This window comes from Cyprinodon tularosa, unplaced genomic scaffold, assembly GCF_016077235.1.
Source record: "Cyprinodon tularosa strain WSP-4 unplaced genomic scaffold, ASM1607723v1 ctg1188, whole genome shotgun sequence".
In the NCBI taxonomy this organism is placed as follows: Eukaryota; Metazoa; Chordata; class Actinopteri; order Cyprinodontiformes; family Cyprinodontidae; genus Cyprinodon; species Cyprinodon tularosa.
The window spans coordinates 233,890-248,069 of record NW_024037990.1 but is presented as its reverse complement, the minus strand read 5'-3'; the positions used below and the strand labels follow the sequence as shown (position 1 = coordinate 248,069).

The 14,180-nt window shown below is 39.4% G+C and overlaps 1 protein-coding gene across 1 annotated transcript in view; it reads right to left on the bottom strand.

The window, feature by feature from the left end:
* The window catches only part of trdmt1 (tRNA aspartic acid methyltransferase 1), a 50,855-nt gene that overhangs the window by 35,033 nt on the left and 1,642 nt on the right, over nt 1-14,180 (bottom strand). Inside the window, exons 2-3 of the mRNA XM_038268272.1 lie at nt 11,948-12,057; nt 11,332-11,351 (exon numbers count right to left, since the gene is read on the bottom strand). Coding sequence (XP_038124200.1) covers nt 11,332-11,351; nt 11,948-12,057 — 130 coding nt within the window. The remainder of the gene's footprint in view (nt 1-11,331; nt 11,352-11,947; nt 12,058-14,180) is intronic.

Below are 14,180 nucleotides of genomic sequence, written 5' to 3'. Positions count from 1 at the left end.
CCGTTGTAGGAAATTTTCTATTTCTTAGCAATGTCCCGCATGGAATAGCCTTCATTTCTAAGAACCAGAATAGACTGTGGAGTTTCAGATGAAAGTTCTCTTTTTCTGACCATTTTGAGCGTTTAATTGACCCCACAAATGTGATGCTCCAGAAACTCAATCAGCTCAAAGGAAGGTCAGTTTTGTAGCTTCTGTAACGAGCTAAACTGTTTTCAGATGTGTGAACATGATTGCACAAGGGTTTTCTAATCATCAATTAGCCTTCTGAGCCAATGAGCAAACACATTGTACCATTAGAACACTGGAGTGATAGTTGCTGGAAATGGGCCTCTATATACCTATGTAGATATTGCACCAAAAACCAGACATTTGCAGCTAGAATAGTCATTTACCACATTAGCAATCTATAGAGTGTATTTCTTCAAAGTTAAGACTAGTTTAAAGTTATCTTCATTGAAAAGTACAGTTTCCTTCGAAAATAAGGACATTTCAATGTGACCCAAACTTTTGAACGGTAGTGTATTTCTATGTCTCCACTGTTCTAGAGCTGCAGGGCCTTCTGGGATCCGTAGGCAGCAGAAAGGATCCAGCCTCTCCACTAGGGATGGGAATCGAAAACCGGTTCCTGTTAAGAACCGGTTCCGTATTTTACGATTCCATGGCATCGTTTTGCAGCTCTCTGAACGATTCTTTTTTCGATTCCCGCAGCACCAGAGCCTAGAGCGCCGGCTCTGGGATGCACGACTTACGTCACGTTTTTTACGTAAGTTACGTAAGTTACGTAAGTTACGCAAGTTACGCAAGTTACGCAAGTTGGAAGAACTATTCGAGGAGGAAGACAACGAGCTGCGGTCACTTTGTGAATCAAAGCCCCGTCTTTCCTTAGCCCAGAGGGTAGATCAGGAAATCCAGCTCTATAAAAGCTTGCCCTCCATCCCCTGCAGGGATAGCGCCACACTGTGGTGGTGGAACAAGCAAGATACGCTGCCCTTGCTATCTGGACTGGCTGAAAACTACCTCTGTGTGCAGGCTTCCTCCACCCCATCTGAGAGGGTGTTCTCCACGGCTGGAGACACCATAAGCGCTGAAAGATCCCGTATCCTTCCAGAAAAAGCAGATATGCTCATCTTTCTGCAAAATAACTGTTAATTTTCCCTACTACTGTTTTATAATTAGTATTTTTTGTTATTTAAAATAGGTTATTATCCCATCATTTGTTATTAGACATTGTTGGTTATTAAGTTTGTTCTTGTATTCATTTTTCATTTAAACACGGATGTTACTCCAGTTTCACATTTCCTGTGGACATCTTGATCTTGTTGAGTTTGTAAGATTGTGCAATAGTTAAGTAAACAAAGTTGATTCTGATAATCAAACTGTTTGTTCTCCTTTTTCCCCCAAATTGGAATAAAAAAAAAGAATCGATAAATCGAATCTTCATAACGAAAGGAATCGGAATCGTAAAATCTTAAATTCCATCATCTCCACTGGAATGTGGAATCACTGTGTGAACAAACGTGAAATCCATCTACTTGAAAAATCGAGGATACAGAAACACCTTACGTTCGGGGTCGCACCAGCCTGAGAAACTAACGGAAGAAGAGTTGGACACAGCGATGACACATACACATCAGAAGAACAATAACTTGTTTTACGCAGATGGTTATTTAACATGATAGTTCCTTCCAGCTCAGATAGCAGTGAGTTCTACAGATAGTGAACTATAGGATGCTGATACAGTTTATAGTAAATATTTACGGTTTGAAAGGGGCAGAGACGGTCATCATTACAGTCCACGACACTTATTGAATCCTCACAATACCTAAACAAAAGGTGCAGAGTGAGAGGCATCATCACAGCATAGAAATAATATAGAACAGTTTGAACAGAGAACATAGAGGCATCATCACGCATAGTAACGTTAACACTGACACAGTTAGAACGTGAACAGAGACTAGAGGCATCATCACAGCATAGAAATAATATAGAACAGTTTGAACAGGAGAACATAGAGAGGCATCATCACAGCATAGAAATAACATAGAACAGTTTGAACAGGAGAACATAGAGAGGCATCATCACAGCATAGAAATACATAGAACAGTTTGAACAGGAGAACATAGAGAGGCATCATCACAGCATAGAAATAACATAGAACAGTTTGAACAGGAGAACATAGAGAGGCATCATCACAGCATAGAAATAATATAGAACAGTTTGAACAGAAGAACATAGAGAGGCATCATCACAGCATAGAAATAACATAGAACAGTTTGAACAGGAGAACATAGAGAGGCATCATCACAGCATAGAAATAACAAGATGAACAGTTTGAACAGGAGAACATAGAGAGGCATCATCACAGCATAGAAATAACATAGAACAGTTTGAACAGGAGAACATAGAGAGGCATCATCACAGCATAGAAATAACATAGAACAGTTTGAACAGAAGAACATAGAGAGGCATCATCACAGCATAGAAATAACATAGAACAGTTTGAACAGGAGAACATAGAGAGGCATCATCACAGCATAGAAATAACATAGAACAGTTTGAACAGGAGAACATAGAGAGGCATCATCACAGCATAGAAATAACATAGAACAGTTTGAACAGGAGAACATAGAGAGGCATCATCACAGCATAGAAATAACATAGAACAGTTTGAACAGGAGAACATAGAGAGGCATCATCACAGCATAGAAATAATATAGAACAGTTTGAACAGGAGAACATAGAGAGGCATCATCACAGCATAGAAATAATATAGAACAGTTTGAACAGGAGAACATAGAGAGGCATCATCACAGCATAGAAATAACATAGAACAGTTTGAACAGGAGAACATAGAGAGGCATCATCACAGCATAGAAATAATATAGAACAGTTTGAACAGGAGAACATAGAGAGGCATCATCACAGCATAGAAATAACATAGAACAGTTTGAACAGGAGAACATAGAGAGGCATCATCACAGCATAGAAATAATATAGAACAGTTTGAACAGGAGAACATAGAGAGGCATCATCACAGCATAGAAATAACATAGAACAGTTTGAACAGGAGAACATAGAGAGGCATCATCACAGCATAGAAATAATATAGAACAGTTTGAACAGGAGAACATAGAGAGGCATCATCACAGCATAGAAATAACATAGAACAGTTTGAACAGGAGAACATAGAGAGGCATCATCACAGCATAGAAATAATATAGAACAGTTTGAACAGGAGAACATAGAGAGGCATCATCACAGCATAGAAATAACATAGAACAGTTTGAACAGGAGAACATAGAGAGGCATCATCACAGCATAGAAATAACATAGAACAGTTTGAACAGGAGAACATAGAGAGGCATCATCACAGCATAGAAATAATATAGAACAGTTTGAACAGGAGAACATAGAGAGGCATCATCACAGCATAGAAATAATATAGAACAGTTTGAACAGGAGAACATAGAGAGGCATCATCACAGCATAGAAATAACATAGAACAGTTTGAACAGGAGAACATAGAGAGGCATCATCACAGCATAGAAATAACATAGAACAGTTTGAACAGGAGAACATAGAGAGGCATCATCACAGCATAGAAATAATATAGAACAGTTTGAACAGGAGAACATAGAGAGGCATCATCACAGCATAGAAATAATATAGAACAGTTTGAACAGGAGAACATAGAGAGGCATCATCACAGCATAGAAATAATATAGAACAGTTTGAACAGGAGAACATAGAGAGGCATCATCACAGCATAGAAATAACATAGAACAGTTTGAACAGAAGAACATAGAGAGGCATCATCACAGCATAGAAATAACATAGAACAGTTTGAACAGGAGAACATAGAGAGGCATCATCACAGCATAGAAATAACATAGAACAGTTTGAACAGGAGAACATAGAGAGGCATCATCACAGCATAGAAATAATATAGAACAGTTTGAACAGGAGAACATAGAGAGGCATCATCACAGCATAGAAATAACATAGAACAGTTTGAACAGGAGAACATAGAGAGGCATCATCACAGCATAGAAATAATATAGAACAGTTTGAACAGGAGAACATAGAGAGGCATCATCACAGCATAGAAATAACATAGAACAGTTTGAACAGAAGAACATAGAGAGGCATCATCACAGCATAGAAATAATATAGAACAGTTTGAACAGAAGGACATAGAGAGGCATCATCACAGCATAGAAATAACATAGAACAGTTTGAACAGGAGAACATAGAGAGGCATCATCACAGCATAGAAATAATATAGAACAGTTTGAACAGGAGAACATAGAGAGGCATCATCACAGCATAGAAATAATATAGAACAGTTTGAACAGGAGAACATAGAGAGGCATCATCACAGCATAGAAATAACATAGAACAGTTTGAACAGGAGAACATAGAGAGGCATCATCACAGCATAGAAATAACATAGAACAGTTTGAACAGGAGAACATAGAGAGGCATCATCACAGCATAGAAATAATATAGAACAGTTTGAACAGGAGAACATAGAGAGGCATCATCACAGCATAGAAATAACATAGAACAGTTTGAACAGAAGAACATAGAGAGGCATCATCACAGCATAGAAATAACATAGAACAGTTTGAACAGAAGAACATAGAGAGGCATCATCACAGCATAGAAATAACATAGAACAGTTTGAACAGGAGAACATAGAGAGGCATCATCACAGCATAGAAATAACATAGAACAGTTTGAACAGGAGAACATAGAGAGGCATCATCACAGCATAGAAATAATATAGAACAGTTTGAACAGGAGAACATAGAGAGGCATCATCACAGCATAGAAATAACATAGAACAGTTTGAACAGGAGAACATAGAGAGGCATCATCACAGCATAGAAATAATATAGAACAGTTTGAACAGGAGAACATAGAGAGGCATCATCACAGCATAGAAATAACATAGAACAGTTTGAACAGGAGAACATAGAGAGGCATCATCACAGCATAGAAATAACATAGAACAGTTTGAACAGAAGAACATAGAGAGGCATCATCACAGCATAGAAATAATATAGAACAGTTTGAACAGAAGAACATAGAGAGGCATCATCACAGCATAGAAATAATATAGAACAGTTTGAACAGGAGAACATAGAGAGGCATCATCACAGCATAGAAATAACATAGAACAGTTTGAACAGGAGAACATAGAGAGGCATCATCACAGCATAGAAATAACATAGAACAGTTTGAACAGGAGAACATAGAGAGGCATCATCACAGCATAGAAATAATATAGAACAGTTTGAACAGGAGAACATAGAGAGGCATCATCACAGCATAGAAATAATATAGAACAGTTTGAACAGGAGAACATAGAGAGGCATCATCACAGCATAGAAATAACTATAGAACAGTTTGAACAGGAGAACATAGAGAGGCATCATCACAGCATAGAAATAACATAGAACAGTTTGAACAGGAGAACATAGAGAGGCATCATCACAGCATAGAAATAATATAGAACAGTTTGAACAGAAGAACATAGAGAGGCATCATCACAGCATAGAAATAATATAGAACAGTTTGAACAGAAGAACATAGAGAGGCATCATCACAGCATAGAAATAATATAGAACAGTTTGAACAGGAGAACATAGAGAGGCATCATCACAGCATAGAAATAATATAGAACAGTTTGAACAGGAGAACATAGAGAGGCATCATCACAGCATAGAAATAATATAGAACAGTTTGAACAGGAGAACATAGAGAGGCATCATCACAGCATAGAAATAATATAGAACAGTTTGAACAGGAGAACATAGAGAGGCATCATCACAGCATAGAAATAATATAGAACAGTTTGAACAGGAGAACATAGAGAGGCATCATCACAGCATAGAAATAATATAGAACAGTTTGAACAGGAGAACATAGAGAGGCATCATCACAGCATAGAAATAATATAGAACAGTTTGAACAGGAGAACATAGAGAGGCATCATCACAGCATAGAAATAATATAGAACAGTTTGAACAGAAGAACATAGAGAGGCATCATCACAGCATAGAAATAATATAGAACAGTTTGAACAGGAGAACATAGAGAGGCATCATCACAGCATAGAAATAATATAGAACAGTTTGAACAGGAGAACATAGAGAGGCATCATCACAGCATAGAAATAACATAGAACAGTTTGAACAGAAGAACATAGAGAGGCATCATCACAGCATAGAAATAACATAGAACAGTTTGAACAGGAGAACATAGAGAGGCATCATCACAGCATAGAAATAACATAGAACAGTTTGAACAGGAGAACATAGAGAGGCATCATCACAGCATAGAAATAATATAGAACAGTTTGAACAGGAGAACATAGAGAGGCATCATCACAGCATAGAAATAACATAGAACAGTTTGAACAGGAGAACATAGAGAGGCATCATCACAGCATAGAAATAATATAGAACAGTTTGAACAGGAGAACATAGAGAGGCATCATCACAGCATAGAAATAATATAGAACAGTTTGAACAGGAGAACATAGAGAGGCATCATCACAGCATAGAAATAATATAGAACAGTTTGAACAGGAGAACATAGAGAGGCATCATCACAGCATAGAAATAATATAGAACAGTTTGAACAGGAGAACATAGAGAGGCATCATCACAGCATAGAAATAACATAGAACAGTTTGAACAGAAGAACATAGAGAGGCATCATCACAGCATAGAAATAATATAGAACAGTTTGAACAGGAGAACATAGAGAGGCATCATCACAGCATAGAAATAACATAGAACAGTTTGAACAGGAGAACATAGAGAGGCATCATCACAGCATAGAAATAACATAGAACAGTTTGAACAGGAGAACATAGAGAGGCATCATCACAGCATAGAAATAACATAGAACAGTTTGAACAGGAGAACATAGAGAGGCATCATCACAGCATAGAAATAACATAGAACAGTTTGAACAGGAGAACATAGAGAGGCATCATCACAGCATAGAAATAACATAGAACAGTTTGAACAGGAGAACATAGAGAGGCATCATCACAGCATAGAAATAATATAGAACAGTTTGAACAGGAGAACATAGAGAGGCATCATCACAGCATAGAAATAACATAGAACAGTTTGAACAGGAGAACATAGAGAGGCATCATCACAGCATAGAAATAACATAGAACAGTTTGAACAGGAGAACATAGAGAGGCATCATCACAGCATAGAAATAACATAGAACAGTTTGAACAGGAGAACATAGAGAGGCATCATCACAGCATAGAAATAACATAGAACAGTTTGAACAGAAGAACATAGAGAGGCATCATCACAGCATAGAAATAACATAGAACAGTTTGAACAGGAGAACATAGAGAGGCATCATCACAGCATAGAAATAACATAGAACAGTTTGAACAGGAGAACATAGAGAGGCATCATCACAGCATAGAAATAATATAGAACAGTTTGAACAGAAGAACATAGAGAGGCATCATCACAGCATAGAAATAATATAGAACAGTTTGAACAGGAGAACATAGAGAGGCATCATCACAGCATAGAAATAATATAGAACAGTTTGAACAGAAGAACATAGAGAGGCATCATCACAGCATAGAAATAACATAGAACAGTTTGAACAGGAGAACATAGAGAGGCATCATCACAGCATAGAAATAATATAGAACAGTTTGAACAGGAGAACATAGAGAGGCATCATCACAGCATAGAAATAATATAGAACAGTTTGAACAGGAGAACATAGAGAGGCATCATCACAGCATAGAAATAATATAGAACAGTTTGAACAGAGAACATAGAGAGGCATCATCACAGCATAGAAATAACATAGAACAGTTTGAACAGAAGAACATAGAGAGGCATCATCACAGCATAGAAATAATATAGAACAGTTTGAACAGGAGAACATAGAGAGGCATCATCACAGCATAGAAATAATATAGAACAGTTTGAACAGGAGAACATAGAGAGGCATCATCACAGCATAGAAATAACATAGAACAGTTTGAACAGGAGAACATAGAGAGGCATCATCACAGCATAGAAATAATATAGAACAGTTTGAACAGGAGAACATAGAGAGGCATCATCACAGCATAGAAATAACATAGAACAGTTTGAACAGAAGAACATAGAGAGGCATCATCACAGCATAGAAATAACATAGAACAGTTTGAACAGGAGAACATAGAGAGGCATCATCACAGCATAGAAATAACATAGAACAGTTTGAACAGGAGAACATAGAGAGGCATCATCACAGCATAGAAATAACATAGAACAGTTTGAACAGAAGAACATAGAGAGGCATCATCACAGCATAGAAATAACATAGAACAGTTTGAACAGAAGAACATAGAGAGGCATCATCACAGCATAGAAATAACATAGAACAGTTTGAACAGGAGAACATAGAGAGGCATCATCACAGCATAGAAATAACATAGAACAGTTTGAACAGGAGAACATAGAGAGGCATCATCACAGCATAGAAATAACATAGAACAGTTTGAACAGGAGAACATAGAGAGGCATCATCACAGCATAGAAATAACATAGAACAGTTTGAACAGGAGAACATAGAGAGGCATCATCACAGCATAGAAATAATATAGAACAGTTTGAACAGGAGAACATAGAGAGGCATCATCACAGCATAGAAATAACATAGAACAGTTTGAACAGAAGAACATAGAGAGGCATCATCACAGCATAGAAATAACATAGAACAGTTTGAACAGAAGAACATAGAGAGGCATCATCACAGCATAGAAATAACATAGAACAGTTTGAACAGGAGAACATAGAGAGGCATCATCACAGCATAGAAATAATATAGAACAGTTTGAACAGGAGAACATAGAGAGGCATCATCACAGCATAGAAATAATATAGAACAGTTTGAACAGGAGAACATAGAGAGGCATCATCACAGCATAGAAATAATATAGAACAGTTTGAACAGGAGAACATAGAGAGGCATCATCACAGCATAGAAATAACATAGAACAGTTTGAACAGAAGAACATAGAGAGGCATCATCACAGCATAGAAATAACATAGAACAGTTTGAACAGAAGAACATAGAGAGGCATCATCACAGCATAGAAATAATATAGAACAGTTTGAACAGGAGAACATAGAGAGGCATCATCACAGCATAGAAATAATATAGAACAGTTTGAACAGGAGAACATAGAGAGGCATCATCACAGCATAGAAATAACATAGAACAGTTTGAACAGGAGAACATAGAAGTAGAATAGAACATGAATAAAGTAAAGTCTGCTGATGATAATCTACCAATTTTTATTTATCATTTTACATCGAGCTGAGAGGCAACAGGGTTGAGTGAAAAGGAGGCAGACAAACAGCAAAGGTCAGCAGGTCAACAGAAACGCTAATGACTCCTGGGTCATATGCTTACCGCCTGCCACCCCCTAATCCGCTGCTCTTAATTTCAATCACTTTAAAAGAATATCCAGATTGGGACAGATTCTTTATTTATCCCTAATTAACAAAGCAAGATAGAATATTTATTAGATTGTTGGTATGGTGGTCTGCTGAAGGGCTGCCATGATCAGTCGACTAACTGTACGAATATAAAAGTTCCTGTCAGAGCCTTTTTGATAATAATAATAATACTGCAAACAAATTTTTTTAGAGCACTTTACAAGCAAATCTCAAAGTGCTAAATAATAGAAATAAAAACAATATTTAAACTTGAAGTGTTTTTTGAAAGACTTCATAAGCAGTGTTCCTGAAAAGTATAGCCAAAGTTTATTGCATATCAGGGAATGAGGCAAATAGTGTGGAGACAGGAAGGCCCAGCAGAGGGCGCCATGGGGAGTCAGCCTCTCTGCCATGGATGAACAGTTGCTAACTGGTGTGGAAACAGAACAAGCTTGTATTACATTACAGAGGTTTTCTGGGACAACGTTAAGTTAGCTTAGGGTGGGAATGGTTGCATTAGATTAATCTAGATTAGGTTGGGTCAGGAGTGGGCTGGATTAGATTACTGTAGGTGGGTGTAGGAGTGGATTGGATCAGATTAGGTTAGATTACTGTAGGTGGGTGTAGGAGTGGATTGGATCAGATTAGGTTAGATTACTGTAGGTGGAGTTAGGAGTGGATTGGATCAGATTAGGTTAGATTACTGTAGGTGGGTGTAGGAGTGGATTGGATCAGATTAGGTTAGATTACTGTAGGTGGAGTTAGGAGTGGGTTGGATCAGATTAGGTTAGATTACTGTAGGTGGAGTTAGGAGTGGGTTGGATCAGATTAGGTTAGATTACTGTAGGTGGGTGTAGGAGTGGATTGGATCAGATTAGGTTAGATTACTGTAGGTGGGTGTAGGAGTGGATTGGATCAGATTAGGTTAGATTACTGTAGGTGGGTGTAGGAGTGGATTGGATCAGATTAGGTTAGATTACTGTAGGTGGAGTTAGGAGTGGGTTGGATCAGATTAGGTTAGATTACTGTAGGTGGAGTTAGGAGTGGGTTGGATCAGATAGGTTAGATTACTGTAGGTGGGTGTAGGAGTGGATTGGATCAGATTAGGTAGATTACTGTAGGTGTTGGATCAGATTAGGTTAGATTACTGTAGGTGGAGTTAGGAGTGGGTTGGATCAGATTAGGTTAGATTACTGTAGGTGGAGTTAGGAGTGGGTTGGATCAGATTAGGTTAGATTACTGTAGGTGGGTGTAGGAGTGGATTGGATCAGATTAGGTTAGATTACTGTAGGTGGGTGTAGGAGTGGATTGGATCAGATTAGGTTAGATTACTGTAGGTGGGTGTAGGAGTGGATTGGATCAGATTAGGTTAGATTACTGTAGGTGGGTGTAGGAGTGGATTGGATCAGATTAGGTTAGATTACTGTAGGTGGAGTTAGGAGTGGGTTGGATCAGATTAGGTTAGATTACTGTAGGTGGAGTTAGGAGTGGGTTGGATCAGATTAGGTTAGATTACTGTAGGTGGGTGTAGGAGTGGATTGGATCAGATTAGGTTAGATTACTGTAGGTGGGTGTAGGAGTGGATTGGATCAGATTAGGTTAGATTACTGTAGGTGGAGTTAGGAGTGGGTTGGATCAGATTAGGTTAGATTACTGTAGGTGGAGTTAGGAGTGGGTTGGGGTATATTTAATTTGCATAGCATTAGATTAGGTTAGCAGAGGCCTAATGAGGGCAGTTTCCAGTGCAGGGGGAACATGCGAACATTGCATGGGGTGTTGTACTTCATATGGGGCCCACCCAGATAATGTTGCTTAGGGTCCTATTGTTGTGTCATCACACCATTGGCTCAAAGCTTTAGCCTAAAGGCAGAAACAGGAGCATGAAGGTGTGAGCAGCTTTCTAAATCACTGGTTCTTCATCAACATGAACTTTCAGAAGGACTGAAGGTCAGACTGTGGCTGCAGAGCAGAAACATCTACATAGACGCTGAAGGTTGTTATTGCTTCATGGGTTTCTGATGTAATCTCAATCTGCTACATGCTGAGGACACACTGCAGATTATGACAGATTAGACTATTTTAACCTGGAACTAGCAGGATGGAGAGTCTATCTGGAATTAAATCATTTTATCTTTATTCTCTAAGCATGGTTGCTGTGAGGGATTGCTGTAGAGCCAATGAGTCGATTCACTTCTATTCAGTGTATTTCTATAGCTCCAATTCACATCATCTAATCTCAGGTGACTTTATAGATCCAGATCATCCAGTCAGATTACTTCAAAGTTTTCTATCTAAGGAAAACCAGCTGATTGCATCGACTCATTGACTCTACAGCAATCCCTCACACTAAGCATGCTTGTAGCGACAGTGGAGAGGAAAAACTCCCTTTGAACAGGAAGAAACCTCCTCCTTCCACATCCCCCCCCCCCCCCCCCCCCCCCCCCCCAGCCACCTACCTCGATGGTCTTGTTCCAGAGGGGCGTGTCTGGGAAGTTGTGCCTGTAGATCTTATTGGCTGTGGTGTTGATGTCCACAGCAGCCACCACCTTGGCAGGAGCTCCGCTTTCTGTTTAGGAAGCATCATCATCATCATCATCATCACATTGATCACTATCATCATCATCATGATCATCATCATCATCATCAGATCATCAGACAGGCGCTTTGTTCATCAGTAACATCTGCAGACCAGTGGAGGGCAGCGTTGCTGATGGATCAAACAGTATGGGGTCTTGGTGAACCTCTGCAGTCAACCTCTATAAAGATGGTCCTATTAGCCACATGCTAACCGCTGTTCCTGCTGATGGTCTTGCTAGCCACACGCTAACCACTGTTCCTGCTGATGGTCCTGCTAGCCACATGCTAACTGCTGTTCCAGATGAAGGTCCTGCTAGCCATACGCTAACCGCTGTTCTTGCTGATGGTCTTGTTAGCCACTTGCTAACCACTGTCGCTGTTGATGGCCATGCTAGCCACATGCTAACCGCTGTTCCTGCTGATGGTCCTGCTATACACACTCTAACAGCTGTTCCTGCTGATGGTCCTGCTAGCCACATGCTAACCGCTATTCCAGCTGAAGGTCCTGCTAGCCACACGCTAACCGCTGTTCTTGCTGATGGTCTTGTTAGCCACTTGCTAACCACTGTCGCTGTTGATGGCCATGCTAGCCACATGCTAACCGCTGTTCCTGCTGATGGTCCTGCTATATACACTCTAACAGCTGTTCCTGCTGATGGTCCTGCTAGCCACACGCTAACCACTGATCCTGCTGAAGGTCCTGCTAGCCACACGCTAACCGCTGTTCTTGCTGATGGTCTTGTTAGCCACTTGCTAACCACTGTCGCTGTTGATGGCCATGGTATACACACGCTAACAGCTGTTCCTGCTGATGGTCCTGCTAGCCACACGCTAACCACTGATCCTGCTGATGGTCCTGCTAGCCATAAGGTAACCACTGTTCCTGCTGATGGTCCAGCTAGTCACACGCTAATCGCTGTTCCTGCTGATGGTCCTGCTAGTCACACGCTAATCGCTGTTCCTGCTGATGGTCCTGCTAGCCACATGCTAATCGCTGTTCCTGCTGATGGTCCTGCTAGCCACATGCTAATCGCTGTTCCTGATGATGGTCCTGCTAGCCACACGCTAACTGCTGTTCCAGATGAATGTCCTGCTAGAAGTATGCTAACTGCTGTTCCTGCTGGTGGTACTGCTATCCACACGCTAACCTATGCTCTTGCTGATGGTCTTGTTAGCCACATGCAAACTACCAGATGCTAACTTCAATCTGAATTAAAGTTCATTTGAAATTGACTCAGTTTATTTACTGTATTGCATTTATTGTGTTAAAATTATGATTTAAAATCTTAGTCCACAAGCATCTCATTCATATTTTCCCCTAAATGGTCACCTTATGGCAGGGGGTCAGCGACCCCTAGAGGGGCCACAGAGGTACTGCACCGTGAACGTTTCGGTTGATTAGACTTTTTTTTATATTCCCCCTGTAATATTTCCAACTAATTAAATGTCTTTAAATCCACATTAACATGAATCCAACAGACTGTAGTAAACAGATAAATGGAGGCAGAAGATGTCTTTCAGTCATCAATGCTCACATTCAGAGACACACATCAAGCTGGACACCGTTTCATTCACAACACCTGTCCCATCAACCAGGAATCAGAAATACTTTAATAATCCCAGGGATGGATTACTTTAGTTACATTACTCCATCTGTAATAGAGTGACTTTAGGACCAGTTTGATAGAACACTATCTAATACTTTATATATAATTAGGGGGTCCCCGCTCCATCTCACCATCAGGTGGCCTGGAAAACATTGAAGACTGCTGGATTATGTTATATGTTCATATTTTGTATTGGCTGCATCTAGAAATATCAAAGATATTTTCAGTTTAAACATATATTAAATAATACAATAAAACCTCCATTAATTTCAATGAAATCATTGTTCTAGGTCAGGGGTCTGCAACCTGCGGCTCTAGAGCCACATACGGCTCTTTGGACCCCCTACAGCGGCTCTTAATAGTGGCTAAAATGTATATGAAGAGCTAAATAATGTACTAGTCTTAAATGTTTTCTTAAACACAAGTTGGAAATAAACACAAGATGGAAAAGAATGACATTAAAAGAACCAGAAGTATGTTTTTAGAAGCTTTTTTCTTTGAATGA